This window comes from Anoplophora glabripennis, unplaced genomic scaffold (assembly GCF_000390285.2).
Source record: "Anoplophora glabripennis isolate ALB-LARVAE unplaced genomic scaffold, Agla_2.0 scaffold110, whole genome shotgun sequence".
In the NCBI taxonomy this organism is placed as follows: Eukaryota; Metazoa; Arthropoda; class Insecta; order Coleoptera; family Cerambycidae; genus Anoplophora; species Anoplophora glabripennis.
This window is the reverse complement of record NW_019416295.1, coordinates 455,921-472,025: the sequence shown is the minus strand read 5'-3', so window position 1 is coordinate 472,025 and position 16,105 is coordinate 455,921. Positions and strand designations below refer to the sequence as shown.

Genomic DNA, 16,105 nt, shown 5'->3' with positions numbered 1-16,105 from the left:
TATGTTTTGAAGAAAGTATCGGGAAATTGTGCCGTTAAGTATGTATTCTACCGAGTTGTTCAACTTGAATGAGAAATCACTCTGTATTAAATTGAAACCGATCTTTCCCGCTTTTATTGACGCAAAGACATCATAACCTTATTTTTAAGTCTGATTTCAGATAAGACCTGAAAACACTATTAGTCTAACTGAAAATGAATGAAACAGAATTGCTGCCAGAAAAATAAAAAAATATTGAAATTATACCCTCAGCAAACTTTCACGTTTTTTTTTTTTTTTTTCAAGACATATTTTATTCAAACTGATAATAAAATATTACTGTGATGTAATTTTCCTCCTACATTAAAACCTTCATTAAATAATTACTTGTACAAACAATATAACCAACTTTTAAAAGTGTATAGCCGAAATTCTGGATCAAAATAATTCAGTCCACTTCGTAGTACTTAAAGGAAAACATTCTAATTGCATTCAAAACAGTAACTTTTCAAGTTAATTAACCGCATAACAATTTTTCTACAACAAATTTACCTTCACACTAAACAACTAGCACTCATCGCTGGAATAACCAAAACTGTTGCGGTGTGAACCGTTTAGAATAAAGCTTTGTACCTTTTACGTATTATATCACTTTTCGATCTCCCCAGATGTAGGAAATAGTAGCAGGCGTGATATCTTTTTTTTTCTTTACGGAAATCAGAAGGGAAAAGTATTCCTAGGGTGTTTGTGTGTTTGTAAAATACTGACTAGCATGATAGGCACTTGTGATCCAAAAAACCGTGAGAGCAGTATGCAGAAAGGCACTCTTTACAGTCTTTAAAGCAGACTTCTTATCTACCACAGCTATGTAAAATGATATGAGAAAGAACAACCAATGCATGCAGAATGGACGCCTCCACCATCTGAAATACAAGAATTCTTTGTTAATCTTCGCTATTCCTATAAGAAAAATCCTCGATTAGGTACAAGTAAAATAATTTTAGAAATTGAAAATTTATGAGGCCTCGTAAAACAATTTACTCAACACAAAATAATTGGCTATTAGGATACACAGATTTTTTTAATGCTATTCCAAAATTATTTCAACGAAAAAGATAAGATTGAGAAGATCTCCCAATTTTAAGGACTTTAAAATCTATCCCAAAATTTATTACAATTAAGAAATTCCATCGTCACCATATTAGGACTATAGTAGGATTGTATTGGATGCAAAGTAGAGCAAAATTTTGTCGGTCTTTTATCAAAGGAAAATCGTGTCGTCTTTTTTAGGACGCTTAAGACAAACCAAATTTTAAAATGAAATTGAATGTAAAATCTGAAATACCGCTACATATGCACTGTATTCTCGTAGTAACTCATAGAAGTGGTCGGTTATACGTCAAATACTAACCTGGCGAGCTTGGTCTTAAATCAGAGATCGCCTCCAAAAAACAAGTAAACAACAGAGGCACGTACAAAGGTAAAATGTAATACATATGTGGAATTTAAAAAACAAATTTGACTTATAATAAATTACATTCAAAATAGTTTGAGAATAAAGGGATTTTTGTAGGAACAGAGGTGCCAGACGTGAACTGATCCTTTCATCCCTTCATAATGCACAAAGAAATTATTCAATTTCTAAACCCCTTACAACCGCACTGCACTGGATCCCGTGACAGGCATTTATTATATACGTTGCATCGAATATGATCCTACTATAGATATTCGTGGAATCCTAAATCACCTTAATTTTTCAATCAAAAAAGACATTCTCAACTGCAGTAATTTAGTTCTCATTTTGAAATTTTTGAAGACAATTTTAAAATTATTTTAAAGAAATTGACAATCTAAATTTTTTTGGTGGTACAAAAGCCCTTCTTTAAATTTATGGGGAGCTAAGAAATTCCAGATCTCTCATTTGGATTAAAAAAAAATAATTCCAGAATTTATTCGATGATTGGAAAAGCAAATCCAATTTTGAAATTTTTGGGATAATTTTGAAAACTATCACAGAATTGATCTATGATCAGAGAATATGTCCTAAATTGCAGTAATCTACCTCATTTTGAAATTCTTTGAAGATCTTCCCACAATTTTATAAACGAAGAAATCTCGGATCCTAATTTTAGAGTTTTTTAAAGATCAAAAATGATCCTAAGATTTGTCGGATAATTACAGAAGAAATTCCGAATTTTGACTCCCAATTCAAAATTTACTAGGAAGACAATTGAAGAAGGAATTTGGAATTTCAATTTTGGGATATTTTTAAAACCATTCTCAACTCAGTTCAGGAATTTACTGCTTAAAGACAAAAAGTATAAAAAATTATTTTTTGATGACAACTTTATAAATACAGAGCCTTCATAAGTCACAAGCCACGTGACCAGTAATTTTGTTTGGAATAGTAATTTTATTTCCTTCAAGTTGGCAATTAAATTTTGGTAAAGATTGCATAAAAAAAAAACAGTCGGCTGTGAACAATGTAATTTTTCACGGGGTTCTATTCAACCAATCAGCGATCGCATTATCTCGAGCCTAGAAGTAACGTTTTGTCACTGTTCATTGTAAACAAATAAGGAATATTGGTAACACTAAGATTTAGGGATTTTTCGTTAACAGTACCAGTCGTGCAATGTTGGGTTGCCTAAGCTGGCTTATAAACATTTATGAAGGCCCTGTATGTTATACAGGGTGTTAATGAATTTATGTCAAAAATTTAAAGGGGGAAGGGGGGAAAGGAAACCGATTGATGTCACAAACTTGTATAAGAAGTTCAAAGTCATGGAGAAAAAAAGCTAATTAAAAATGTGTTAACTATTTTGAAACTGCTGAAGTACAAGTATTTTATCGCGGCGAGTACTTATAAAAATTCTGTAATACTTTTTACAAGTTTGTAGGTTTCTTATGAAGCCGGTAGTGATGTAAAATAGCATGCTATTTAGTTTTGGGTGATATATATCAAAATATATATCATTATATATATCAGATGAATTTTGTTAAAAAAAAACTATATTCAAATTAGTTTTTTTATATTGCTAATGCCTTGCTNATGCACTGTATTCTCGTAGTAACTCATAGAAGTGGTCGGTTATACGTCAAATACTAACCTGGCGAGCTTGGTCTTAAATCAGAGATCGCCTCCAAAAAACAAGTAAACAACAGAGGCACGTACAAAGGTAAAATGTAATACATATGTGGAATTTAAAAAACAAATTTGACTTATAATAAATTACATTCAAAATAGTTTGAGAATAAAGGGATTTTTGTAGGAACAGAGGTGCCAGACGTGAACTGATCCTTTCATCCCTTCATAATGCACAAAGAAATTATTCAATTTCTAAACCCCTTACAACCGCACTGCACTGGATCCCGTGACAGGCATTTATTATATACGTTGCATCGAATATGATCCTACTATAGATATTCGTGGAATCCTAAATCACCTTAATTTTTCAATCAAAAAAGACATTCTCAACTGCAGTAATTTAGTTCTCATTTTGAAATTTTTGAAGACAATTTTAAAATTATTTTAAAGAAATTGACAATCTAAATTTTTTTGGTGGTACAAAAGCCCTTCTTTAAATTTATGGGGAGCTAAGAAATTCCAGATCTCTCATTTGGATTAAAAAAAAATAATTCCAGAATTTATTCGATGATTGGAAAAGCAAATCCAATTTTGAAATTTTTGGGATAATTTTGAAAACTATCACAGAATTGATCTATGATCAGAGAATATGTCCTAAATTGCAGTAATCTACCTCATTTTGAAATTCTTTGAAGATCTTCCCACAATTTTATAAACGAAGAAATCTCGGATCCTAATTTTAGAGTTTTTTAAAGATCAAAAATGATCCTAAGATTTGTCGGATAATTACAGAAGAAATTCCGAATTTTGACTCCCAATTCAAAATTTACTAGGAAGACAATTGAAGAAGGAATTTGGAATTTCAATTTTGGGATATTTTTAAAACCATTCTCAACTCAGTTCAGGAATTTACTGCTTAAAGACAAAAAGTATAAAAAATTATTTTTTGATGACAACTTTATAAATACAGAGCCTTCATAAGTCACAAGCCACGTGACCAGTAATTTTGTTTGGAATAGTAATTTTATTTCCTTCAAGTTGGCAATTAAATTTTGGTAAAGATTGCATAAAAAAAAAACAGTCGGCTGTGAACAATGTAATTTTTCACGGGGTTCTATTCAACCAATCAGCGATCGCATTATCTCGAGCCTAGAAGTAACGTTTTGTCACTGTTCATTGTAAACAAATAATTAATATTGGTAACACTAAGATTTAGGGATTTTTCGTTAACAGTACCAGTCGTGCAATGTTGGGTTGCCTAAGCTGGCTTATAAACATTTATGAAGGCTCTGTATGTTATACAGGGTGTTAATGAATTTATGTCAAAAATTTAAAGGGGGAGGGGGGGAAAGGAAACCGATTGATGTCACAAACTTGTATAAGAAGTTCAAAGTCATGGAGAAAAAAAGCTAATTAAAAATGTGTTTATAACTATTTTGGAACTGCTGAAGTACAAGTATTTTATCGCGGCGAGTACTTATAAAAAATTCTGTAATACTTTTTACAAGTTTGTAGGTTTCTTATGAAGCCGGACTATTCGAAAATCAGTTTGTAATACATTGTTGTAGTGATTGCTGTGTTGTTTTTCAAAAGTACATTTAATAGCTGTATTTCCAAGTTTTCTTTTGAAAATGGTGCATTTACAGTAGACGCTCGTTAATCGGACATTCAATAGTCCGACATTTCCAGTAATCGGATGTTTTGAATGCTTTTCGCGTGGGAACGATCAGCTCCATAGTCAGATGGATTTGATGGGTGACCGCTCAGTAATCGGACAAAAGCAAATTCATTGCACTTCACCCCACAATATATACAAATAATACATATTATTTTACTTAATTTTAGAAGTATAGTTTTTCAATGTACCCTACTTTATATTAAACTCTATAGCCTAATCAAATTGTGTGTTTTTAAATGCCAGACTCTGATATTTTGGATTACTTCAAATAATCGGACAACTTAATGGTTGTAGTGATTGTCTTATTACTTATCTTTGTAAGATTTATTTATTTTTATTAGATCAGCTAGGGTCTGTGATAGTTAAGGAAAATTATTGACAAAAAACAAGATTTTGTATTAGTAGAAAAATAAAACATAAACATATTTTGAGGCCTCATCCTTTTAGAATTCAATTATATTACCAAGAATTTAAAACATATTATTTATGTTGCGATAACAGTACAGTCAACAATGCTCTAAGACATGTCCGATTAGCGAGCGCCTACTGTATTTAGCAATCGCGAGTATTACGATATGATCATAATTTATGGCGAAGCAAATGAAAATGCCAGCGAACATTTGTTGCTATAGCGCAGAGTTTTGAACACCAGTGAAGTACAACCACATCGAGGTTACGACGGTGGCCCAGGGTGACCACTAAGAATCTTAAATGTCAAGAACATGCAAGAAATCCTCNTATAGTACACCCCTAAAATTTCAGATTTTTATATTCATTTTTGACGGAGATATTCCAGGTACCCAAGAGCTACTACAGTCCAACTCAAGCCTACCACACCACAAGTTTTTAGTTTTAAAATGTAAGGTTATGTTTGAAATTTGGCTTTATTCATGAAATGGCGGGAAAATTGATATATATCAGCTATTAACAAAAATATAATAGCTGATATGTATCAAAAATTGATATATATCAATTTGTTATATATTTTCACTCACATCACTAGAAGCCGGACTATTCGAAAATCAGTTTGTAATACATTGTTGTAGTGATTGCTGTGCTGTTTTTCGAGAGTACATTTATTAGCCGTTTTTCCAAGTTTTCTTTTGAAAATGGTGCATTTACAGTAGACGCTCGTTAATCGGACATTCAATAGTCCAACATTTCCAGTAATCAGACAGTTTGAATGCTTTTCGTGTGGGAACGATCAGCTCTATAGTCGGATGGTTTTGATGGGTGACGGCTCAGTAATCGGACAAAAGCAAGTTCATTGCACTTCACCCCACAATACATACAAATAATACATATTATTTTACTTAATTTTAAAAGTATAGTTTTTCAATGTACCCTACTTTATATTAAACTCTATAGCCTAATCAAATTGTGTTTTTAAATGCCAAACTCTGATATTTTGGATTACTTCAAATAATCGGACAACTTAATGGTTGTAGTGATGGTCTTATTACTTATCTTTGTAAGATTTATTTATTTTTATCAGATCAGCTAGGGTCTGTGATAGTTAAGAAAAATTATTGACAAAAAACAAGATTTTGTATTAGCAGAAAAATAAAACATAAACATATTTTGAGACCTCATCCTTTTCGAATTCAATTATATTACCAAGAATTTAAAACATATTATTTATGTTGCGATAACAGTACATCGTCAACAATGGTCTAAGACATATCCGATTAGCGAGCGCCTACTGTATTTAGCAATCGCGAGTATTACGATATGATCATAATTTATGGCGAAGCAAATGAAAATTCCAGCGAACATTTGTTGCTATAGCGCAGAGTTTTGAACACCAGTGAAGTACAACCACATCGAGGTCACGACGGTGGCCCAGGGTGACCACTAAGAATCTTAAATGTCAAGAACATGCAAGAAATCCTCAATTTACAGCGCAAATACTTGTTACAGATGAAGCATGTTTCAGTCGAAATGGTGTACGTAACGTCCACAACACTGTGTCTTTCCGCAATAGTTTTCAGTGCACATGCAGACCGGTATCGTTAATGACTCTTTAATAGGACCTTTTGAATTGCCTAGATGTTTAGGCGGTGCTTATATCTAGATTTTTTTTGCAAAATTACTTGCCAGAGTTATTGGAAGACGTAGCTCACTTTTTACGGAGAGTGTGTGACTTTCTAAGTATTACTTTTCCCAATCGCTGCATAAGCCACGGTAGCCTAATGAGATAGTCCCCCGGTTCCAAGACTCAAAACTTCTTTTTGTGTGGATATGTGAAAAGTGTTGTGTATTCCACAACTGCGACATCATATTGCCCAAGCTTGTAATACGATTCGAGAGGACATGGCAATATTGCAACATGTGCAAACAAATTGGATACGTCGAGCTGAAGTTTGTGTGCAAGCAAATGGTGGTACATCGAACATCTACGAAAATCGGCAGTTCTCAAAAGGTGGCTCCTTGTAATTTTGACATGAGTTAGATTTTAAAATTACAGTTTACTCAACACAAATACCTGTATTTACCTCATTTTGACATAACGGACATGTGGCAAAAATATTTGACATACGTTCAATAACACCCTGTATACTTATTTTCTTTTTTTTTTTAATCAAAGTTTACCTTAAAATTTTATTGATTTTCAAAAGTGTATTGAATTTAATAGATTAAGACTTACCTCTTCACAAATCATTCAACAGCAAAACCGCAGGTCTCCTCGACAGCCTGTGTCAGCTTATCCAACAACACCTGATAAGACTCGTACGGAGGTATGTCTATCCTGTTGAAGCAAGTGTGCGCCTTGGGTAAATTCTGCGGAGAAACATCCACGCAGTGAATAGTGAAAAGCCTGGGCCCGGCCGCGCCCGTGTTACCCTGCAGTGCCTTGAATCCCTGCAGAGGCACCCTAGAGCTGCCCGTAACGAATTGCAACAGCCTAGCCCTCATCTCTTCCGAGTAAGAATCGACGGCCTGCCAGAACCACTGTACGACGGGCGTTTCTGGCGTGCAGTGCTTCAATCTGGTGTGGGACCGCCAGTCCGCTATGTCGATCGATCCAATGCCGCTTATAACCAACTCCAACTCCCTCTCGTCGAACGGCCTAAGTGACGAGGTGGGTATGAGTTCGGTAAACCCTTTTTGTAAGGCCAGGAATTGCTGCTCGATGCCCCTCATGAATCTGTAATTGACGTATAGCTTGACGTACTCCCTTTTGTTGTCTTCCGTGACGGTTATCGCAGCGCCGCCAGGTTTGAGTTCGTGAACTTTCACTACTCCGAAGCTGTTGTTTTCTACAGAGAACGTTGTGTCTAGCACACCATCGATGTTGTTTTCCCTAAAAGAAATAATAGATATCATCTATTTACTCCGAAGACATGAAGATTGAAGACACATAGCTTATGGTTGACATTCCCAAACAAATTATTTCAAACAAATTATACTGGCGTGGAAGTCCATACCTTAGATGTTAGGTTTACAATTTACGGAGCGGCGACTTCTACACGATTTGTGCGTGAAGGAGAACTAGGTGATTATATGATTCCGATTCTGCTGTCTGAATCTGGTTTTGATATCGCATGGTTTTGAATATATTTGTTTATGAATCAAGAATTGTGGAAGTCACATTACGTTAGTTAAATGTGACTCAAAACAGGGAAGAAATTTCAACTACTACTTTTGTGTAAAATAAATAAGTATATTAACTATTTGAAATACTTAATAATCAAATAGAATCAATGATTTTCATACTAAATGGAGAATCGAATGAATTGAGTGTGCAATATCAACTTCTATACCATCACAGAGGAATCAGAATCATGAACAAGTTCAATGCATTTCAATCCAGGGAGAGAATTGATATTAATGAGTCGAATCTACGAAGGGAATAGTTTAGTCCTGCTCTAAGATAAAATTTATAAAAAAAAAAATAAATAAAATGCAATTAAAATTACATAAGAATTACTAAATTACAAAAGTAGAACAGCAAACAAAAAGATTTAAGTGACTGGAAAAATTGTTGGTCACTAATGACCATGGGGCAATAAGATTACAGACATGAAATGAGTCATATCCTCTCGTAGCTTTAAAAAGAACAGGAAATTTTCAATTCTGGAAAGTAGACGGAGATATTTTATTGTTTTAATTTTATAAAATAGTTTTAAATCTTTATTTCCTATGCACCGGAAGAGATGAAAGTAATACAAGAAATTGTTAACAAGTCCCAGCAGCACAAACATATTAGAAAAATATAAACCTAATATGAGTCCGACATTACCAGAATATTAATTTTCCAAACTTACTAGTTGTATATTGAACCTTTATAGGAATTATATTGAATATAATGCCAATATTGGCCAAATCTTTCAAATACACTAGGCACAGAAATTAAGGGATATTAAAAAAATCCCAAAATTTTGGGTGATTTTCAAAGAGCTGTAACTAGGAGGGAAAAGGTCGGAGAATCCAAAAAAAGGAAATTGAAGCTTCAATGTCTAGTTTTCAAATCTGCAGTTTAAAATTTGTAAATTTTTGTTTTTTTTTGGATTTCAAAAATTTTTTTTGTAATTTCATCATAAAGCCCCTTTAGATAATTTAATTTTCTTCAATTTGAGCAGTTTCGGAGCCTTGTACGATTATTTGTCACTGAGTTATCGTCGATCAAAACAACAAAATCATTTTTGACTATGGCAATCAATTACTCGGGAAATAATGGTCGTACAGAAAATCCAAGCAGGGTTTTAAAAACTACATAGTATTCTCTACAATTCGTAGTTATGGGTTTTTGATAAAAAAAATTCTTTCAAAGTGAAAATGTTGGTTAGAAAAAAGGTAAAAAATCATATAGGGATATTTGTATAACTTGGCATAACTTTGCAAATAATAAATAAACTAAGGATATCGACTGTAACTTTTCAACCTCAAAGTGTCCTAAAGAAATCCTGATAATCTCAAAATACTGCGATTTTTTTTTCTAGTGCCCGGAATGTTTAAATTTGTCGTTCTGCTGAAAATCAATGTAATAAGTAATTATTCACTTTTTATTCATTCTTTTAAGTTAAAAATGTTTTTTTAGCAATAATCCATAATTTCTCTTATCAAGAAACGTTCAGAGAAAATTCGGAAAACCCTTAAAATAGACCTTTTTTCAAAAATTCTTAACTCCGTCAAATTTGAAGTTGGAAAAACAATCTTGCAGAAAATGACAGACAATAATATGTAGTTTGATCGTGCGCAAGATGGTTTCTGTCCGATGCATAGTTTTTGCACAATTGCATTATAAACAAATTAGGGTCTTTTTTTGCACACCATGGTGATTTATCAAAAATGGTCTGATTTAAATTTTCAGAATGGCATCTGAAAGTAGACGACAAAATCTTCAATTTGTATATCTCAGATTTTCGCCTAGGTGATGGGAAATATGCTAAAAATGCCCTCGAAAGTCGACCGAAACGATCGAAAGTACGCTCGAGCCAAAGTCCTCCACTCGCTGCTTCCCACACTACTGCTACCCGACTCTAGCCGATCGGGTCGCAAAAAAAAACATTTTCTAGGTTTTTTATTCTCTACAAAAGTCCTATTGAGAGTAAGATGATTCCATTATTATTCGAGATATTATAAAAAAAAACAAAAAAATTTAATTTTTTTGCAGTTTTCATTGTTTAACAGAAATTGTTCACGACTTTGCTGGGGAAATCCCTTGGGTTTTCATTTACTAAGTATTTTTCAAAAGGAAATACATGAAATTTGCCGTAATATCTAAGTGTAAAACAGCCTCTTTTTTCACTCTATTGATTGGCCTAAAAAGCGGCTCACAAATTTCAATAATAAATTTGTGGATTAAAATATTAGGATTTACTCTATCAAAGACTGAAAACTGGAATCAACTTGGAATCTGGCCTCCAAGACATTTGCCAAGGAGTATGTAATTATGCAGACAATTTAGATATGAATCCATTTGTTTTTTAATTTAAAAAATCATAAATCAAACTGACGAATCTTTCTAAATGATACAAAGGATAATGATGGGACTTACAACATCCAGGTGAGACTTCTGTGCAATTCAGGATCCACTCCTTCGATATCCTGCAACGTTATCGGTTTGTTCAACAGTTGCTTATAAAACGGAAGAGTAAATCCCCCTTCTAGCTGATGGTTGTGAAAAACTGCTATTCCCAATATCCTACCCACGAAATGGAAATATGAAAGGTGTTCCGGATTAACGGAGGAGTCGGGGTTTATCTGCAAAGTATAGTGATCGTCCCTGCTATACTGAAATAAACCGTACTGGGGGTTAAGCATCTCTCTGGAGAGGAGGTGGAGCCATTCTCGAGCCACACCGCCGTAATCCAAACCCTCCTCGCCTCGGAACTTCACCATTAGTCTTTTTCGCATGTCTTTTGGACGCATTTTCATAATAAGTCTGCAAAAAAAATGAATAGAGTGTCAAACCTGCAGTATATCGTTTAAATTTCAAAATATTTTCTTGTATAAATGTTTGTCCTTAATCCTTCTATCTTAAAATACGGGTCATTCGACCTTGACGCCCATTTTGGCAAACTCGTAATTCATTAAAAATTTTGTGCTAAGTTATTGTAAATAGGCTGTTTTTGGAGTCACTCTTTGTCCAAAAAAAATTATTGCAAAACTTGGTGTACGATCAAAAAACACCAATCGTAACAATTTTATTCGAAAAAATTTCATCCAATTCGCAAAATTATAAAATCTTAAGATCTAGAAGAAAATAAGATGCTCAATATAAAATTATATTATTCTATATACTTTTGCTAAATGCATATGTTTAATCATGAAGCCATTGAAGAATGTAAATTGGTGCAGGAAGCTGCCCATATTCAGAAGCCACTTTTGTCTATATATGCTTAAACTTTGTTCATTACCTCCAAAATTATATCTTGCCATTTTTTACTTCGTTACCTTTACAGTGGGTAAATTCAAGATGTCCATGGAATTCGTGGAGTTTTACAAAATTGTTCTTTTATACATTTCATTGAGATCACAAGAAAATTTTCTACAATTCATGTTTATAATTTTTCCCTAGGTAGAACGGCAAAAGAGATAAAGAAGGTAGAATATTATGTGAATAACCCTGACAAATAATAAATGGAATACCTAGGTACTAATTCTGATAGACGTAAAGTATTTAAAATCATTTCAGGTTTAAAAAAAAAGTATTTATTTTTTTAAAGCACTATGTTTAGTTTATGAATCTGAGTGTAAATGACCTCTGACATTGACATAATTTAAGTAAACTATATAATATCTAACCAAATCAATCCATCTGATGTGATATAACAGTCGGTAGACGGGAAAACAACATTAATTCGGTGAAGAGAGTAACCAAATATTTTTATTACATTTATTTTAGTTTTCAATTGATTGGTCTATGAAGTGTTTGTTATAAGCTAAGGCAATTTTGTGACTTTCTATGAGAAGTATTCGTTTTTACTGGAATCAAAACAGAATTTATATAGTGCAGTGTTTTGTTCTATTAAGTTTAATTTAATAGTAAAAGGACAATGTTAAAAATCGGTCAATTTCTGCCCCACTCCGGAACTTTTTGTAGCTATCTTAAATGATTCCAATAGGCTTGTATTTGATAGAAATACACTTCTAATAGTCATTCTGTGGGGAAAATCGTCCAAAAGGCAATATCCGCGTAAGATCGGGTAAAACTTGTTCAGCCTCAGATTTTTAACATTGTCCTTTAAAGTGGTGTTTAGTGAAATGTCTTGTGTTGTGGAAGTCTATATCTTTATACAGTTATTTGTTTTACACTCACTTAATAAAAATTATCACTTGTCTAGGAAATTTAAATTATCAAGTAACGTGATAAGCCAATATTGCACATTTTCAACATTTTCCATAAGTTTAATTCGTGATAAGTGATTGCAATGGTTCACTTCAACAATTAACTCCAAATCAGTAAAGTAATTTAATTTTTTCGCAACACTGAATGTATGGGACATCTTGATAAGGAAGCAATTGTGGACCCATGTTTATACAAACCGTTTGTCTTATTTTCATAAGAGGAATACGTTCTGAAGAGAATACAGTATGGTTTTGAAACACTACAGTAAGTATATTAGAAATAAAGCCAAAAATGAAAACAAATCTTGACGAACCATCTAACTTACCTGTAACTCTCCTCAAAAACTTCCGCCCTGGAAACCTCAAGCCTACAGTGCCCACTCTGAGGTTGTAGAGCATTCAATTCAGCCCTCAACACCTTCAATTTTGCCACCAGATCTCTCCTGTATTTCGGCAAATGTTCCGATTCGTTCAGCAAACTTTGCGGTAGATCGTCTGTCACCCTTACTCTTGGAGAAACGGGTGCAGAGTTTTGGGGTGCTGCCTGACCATTTGTGACGGGTACAGCTGGTGCGGCGGGAGTTGTCACCGCTGGGGTAGTAACCGTCGTTGTTGCCGAAGAGGTGGAAACGGTTGGAGTGTTCGTGGTGGATGAGCTACTAACAGGTACGTTAACCCTTCGAAGGATGTTGTTGAGTATTTGAGAATTTAGCCTTGGATCAGTGAATTGCGTGGTTCGATTGTTGTGATCCACGAAATATATCTATAAAATTTATTTCCCAATTTCCTATCATTCGAAATTAATTTTAAATAACAGAAACAGTACACTCACTTTACATATTCCAATGAAGTAAACAATAATCACAGAATTGATAAACACATGGCTGTGAAGCTGTTGGACGAAACGGATTGAACGGTATCCCCACCAAAAGGCGAAAACAGAATCATGTTTTACGTCGTATAAGTTTTGGTATGAATATCATTTGTGGTGTAATTCTGATATTTTCTGTTCTTTTGCACTAATAAAAAATGTCCGTCATCGATTGGGCTGATAAAGTGGTTACCTCAAATAGGTTAAAATATATTGTAATTTATTTTTTAATATATTTTTCAAAAGATTTAAACATATTTTCAAGTTTTATACTCCATGATATAATTCCACTTTTGTAAATATCTCCATGTCCATTTTTATGATGAAGATGTTGCATACCATTCTTTACTTAATTGGAATATATAAAGTGAAAGCAGTAAGTATAAGATAAAAATTATCAAGCAAATATCATATTAAATTAATGATTTATCTTTTAGAGCCGTTTCCATTTTTGTAGCTTCAAAAATTTGCATAAAATATGTTTTGTTTAAAAAAAATAAATTATAAAATCTTTGCTAAGATCATTTGTCAGGAGAATAAACAGAAATAGATCGGTTTCGAACTTATTTCTTATTAATAACATTGTGGAAGATAACTACTCTGCAAGCTACATGTCCTGTCCTCTCGCCTATGTCATACTAATGAGAACTAACATGTCTGGTGATTCTCCTGACGAATGATCTTATCTATTACATAGATATTGGAGGGGCTTAAAAAAAATGACAAGTTAAATATTTTAAATTAAACAAATCCTTTGTAGGAAATTATTTAAAAACAAATGGGAAATGATCATATGCCACTAAAAACAGACTCAGTTAAACATTAATCTGAATGAATGCAAATATTTTGTTGAATATTATTTCAGAATAATTTTTATGCCTGTTAAAGTATTCATGAACTAAAATAAAATTATGCAATTCTATACAAGGTAAAAGATGCATTGTTTGTATGATATTTGATATTTGTATTCACATTGTCTATTTATAAATTAAACTTTTAATTTAATTAAGACAAAAGATTGTTACTTCGTAATTACTTTTTCAAAGTTTTCCTATTTGGTGGTTAAAAGGTTTTAAAAGTGTTTGAGTCTATTTTTACTTTTGACGGTATTCTTTCAAAAATTTGTAACATAAAGGAAACCCAGAATGCCTACCAGTCAGAATAATAACTCAGTGTTGGTCCCCTTTCATCTCTTTCGGAGATTTCACATCATATTTTTTCTATAGAACATAGAGTTGCATATTAAAACTCGTCATATATGTATATTAATTCACTTCCTATAGATTAATTAATTTATTATCTAATCATTTAGATATTCATACATTAATGAATTGATAAGTTACTTTCTATAATAATTTTCCCGCCAATTCAGAGTTAAAATTCTGATCGTTCGGTATTCTGTGGCAGAAGTACGGGCTCCAAAAATGTATGTATCTTTGACTCACCCTGCCGGAATTTGTTTGCCTCATTTCCCATCCAGGGGGAAGAGGGCCTAGGTGATCTAAGGCGAGGCTTAAGGGAGCCAGATCTTTTGGTATTCTAGGATCATGCCAGGTAGAAACACCTGTTGGTATGTGATAGAAGTATACCTGACCTTGTTGTGTTGTCCTTAATTCTGTAAAAGAACTACTGCATTACTTACTCTGGTAATATTAAATTACAATTTGTTATAAAATAATAGCGATCGAAATGTTATTTTTTACAGGTCTGAATATCAGAAATCAAAAGTTAGGTAAAACATACGATCAGTATGATTTCTCATAGCTTGAAGATATACTTAAGTACTTAAGTTTGATTTTAAGTACCAAAAATAATGAAAGATGATGACTAAGATCTTTCACACAGGCAGTGATGATAACTAGAAAAATATTTTAATTTACATGTAAAATATCATGTAATTTATGTATAAAATGTACAAAATATGTATAAAATGTAATGTAATAAATTTAATAAATTACATATGTAAAATATGTAAAATACAGTAAGGGTTTTTTGGCGAGAAAACCGCTAACCCGGTTAACTATAGTTTGTTGAGGTTTGATGTTTTGGCGAGAAATGTAGTTAACCCGGTTTGGCAGAGTTTGCCTAACCATCAAAACGGACTTGTGGGTTGGTTTGGATATTAAGTTAATATTTCTATCTTTGTTTATTTATTTTCTGTTTCGTACCATCGTACCTAGTCACTACTTCGTTTTTTTAGAGGTTTGGATAGGTATAAGTTGTAAATAAAAAAAATTGATAATGGATTAACTTTGCAAAAAATACAAAGTAAATATTTAAAATTGATAATAAAAAAATAGTAATCGAGGATCCAAATAACTTTAATCGTAGATATGCATATTCTATATTGTACTGTATAGATCTTTATTAACTTCCTTTTTGACGATACATTTACGTGGGAATAGATATTTGTGAAAAGGTAAACCCATTTTGATTTAATAACCATCTATACATTAACGTTATTTCATGGATGTGCATTTCAGATTAGGAATAACAATTATAGTATATAAGAAATAATCAAACAACTTGAGCTACGAGCACTATCATAGATTATAGGTTACGATTTTATTATTGATTAGATATCCAAACCAAAAGAATTTTTGCGAGTTCTGTCAAATGTTAACTCAAACTCTTAACACAATCAAACTCGAGCTAACCGGGTTTGATGTGGTTTGGCTCGCCAAAAAACCCTTAA

At 32.8% G+C, this 16,105-nt stretch overlaps 1 protein-coding gene across 1 annotated transcript in view; it reads right to left on the bottom strand.

The window, feature by feature from the left end:
- Positions 1–253: 253 nt before the first annotated feature.
- Positions 254–16,105, bottom strand: part of LOC108903705 (E3 ubiquitin-protein ligase SMURF2) — a 46,678-nt gene continuing 30,826 nt past the window's right edge. The window contains exons 6-10 of the mRNA XM_018705973.2: positions 14,856–15,025; positions 12,866–13,302; positions 10,747–11,133; positions 7,393–8,049; positions 254–902 (exon numbers count right to left, since the gene is read on the bottom strand). Coding sequence (XP_018561489.1) covers positions 7,404–8,049; positions 10,747–11,133; positions 12,866–13,302; positions 14,856–15,025 — 1,640 coding nt within the window. The 3' untranslated portion in view covers positions 254–902; positions 7,393–7,403. The remainder of the gene's footprint in view (positions 903–7,392; positions 8,050–10,746; positions 11,134–12,865; positions 13,303–14,855; positions 15,026–16,105) is intronic.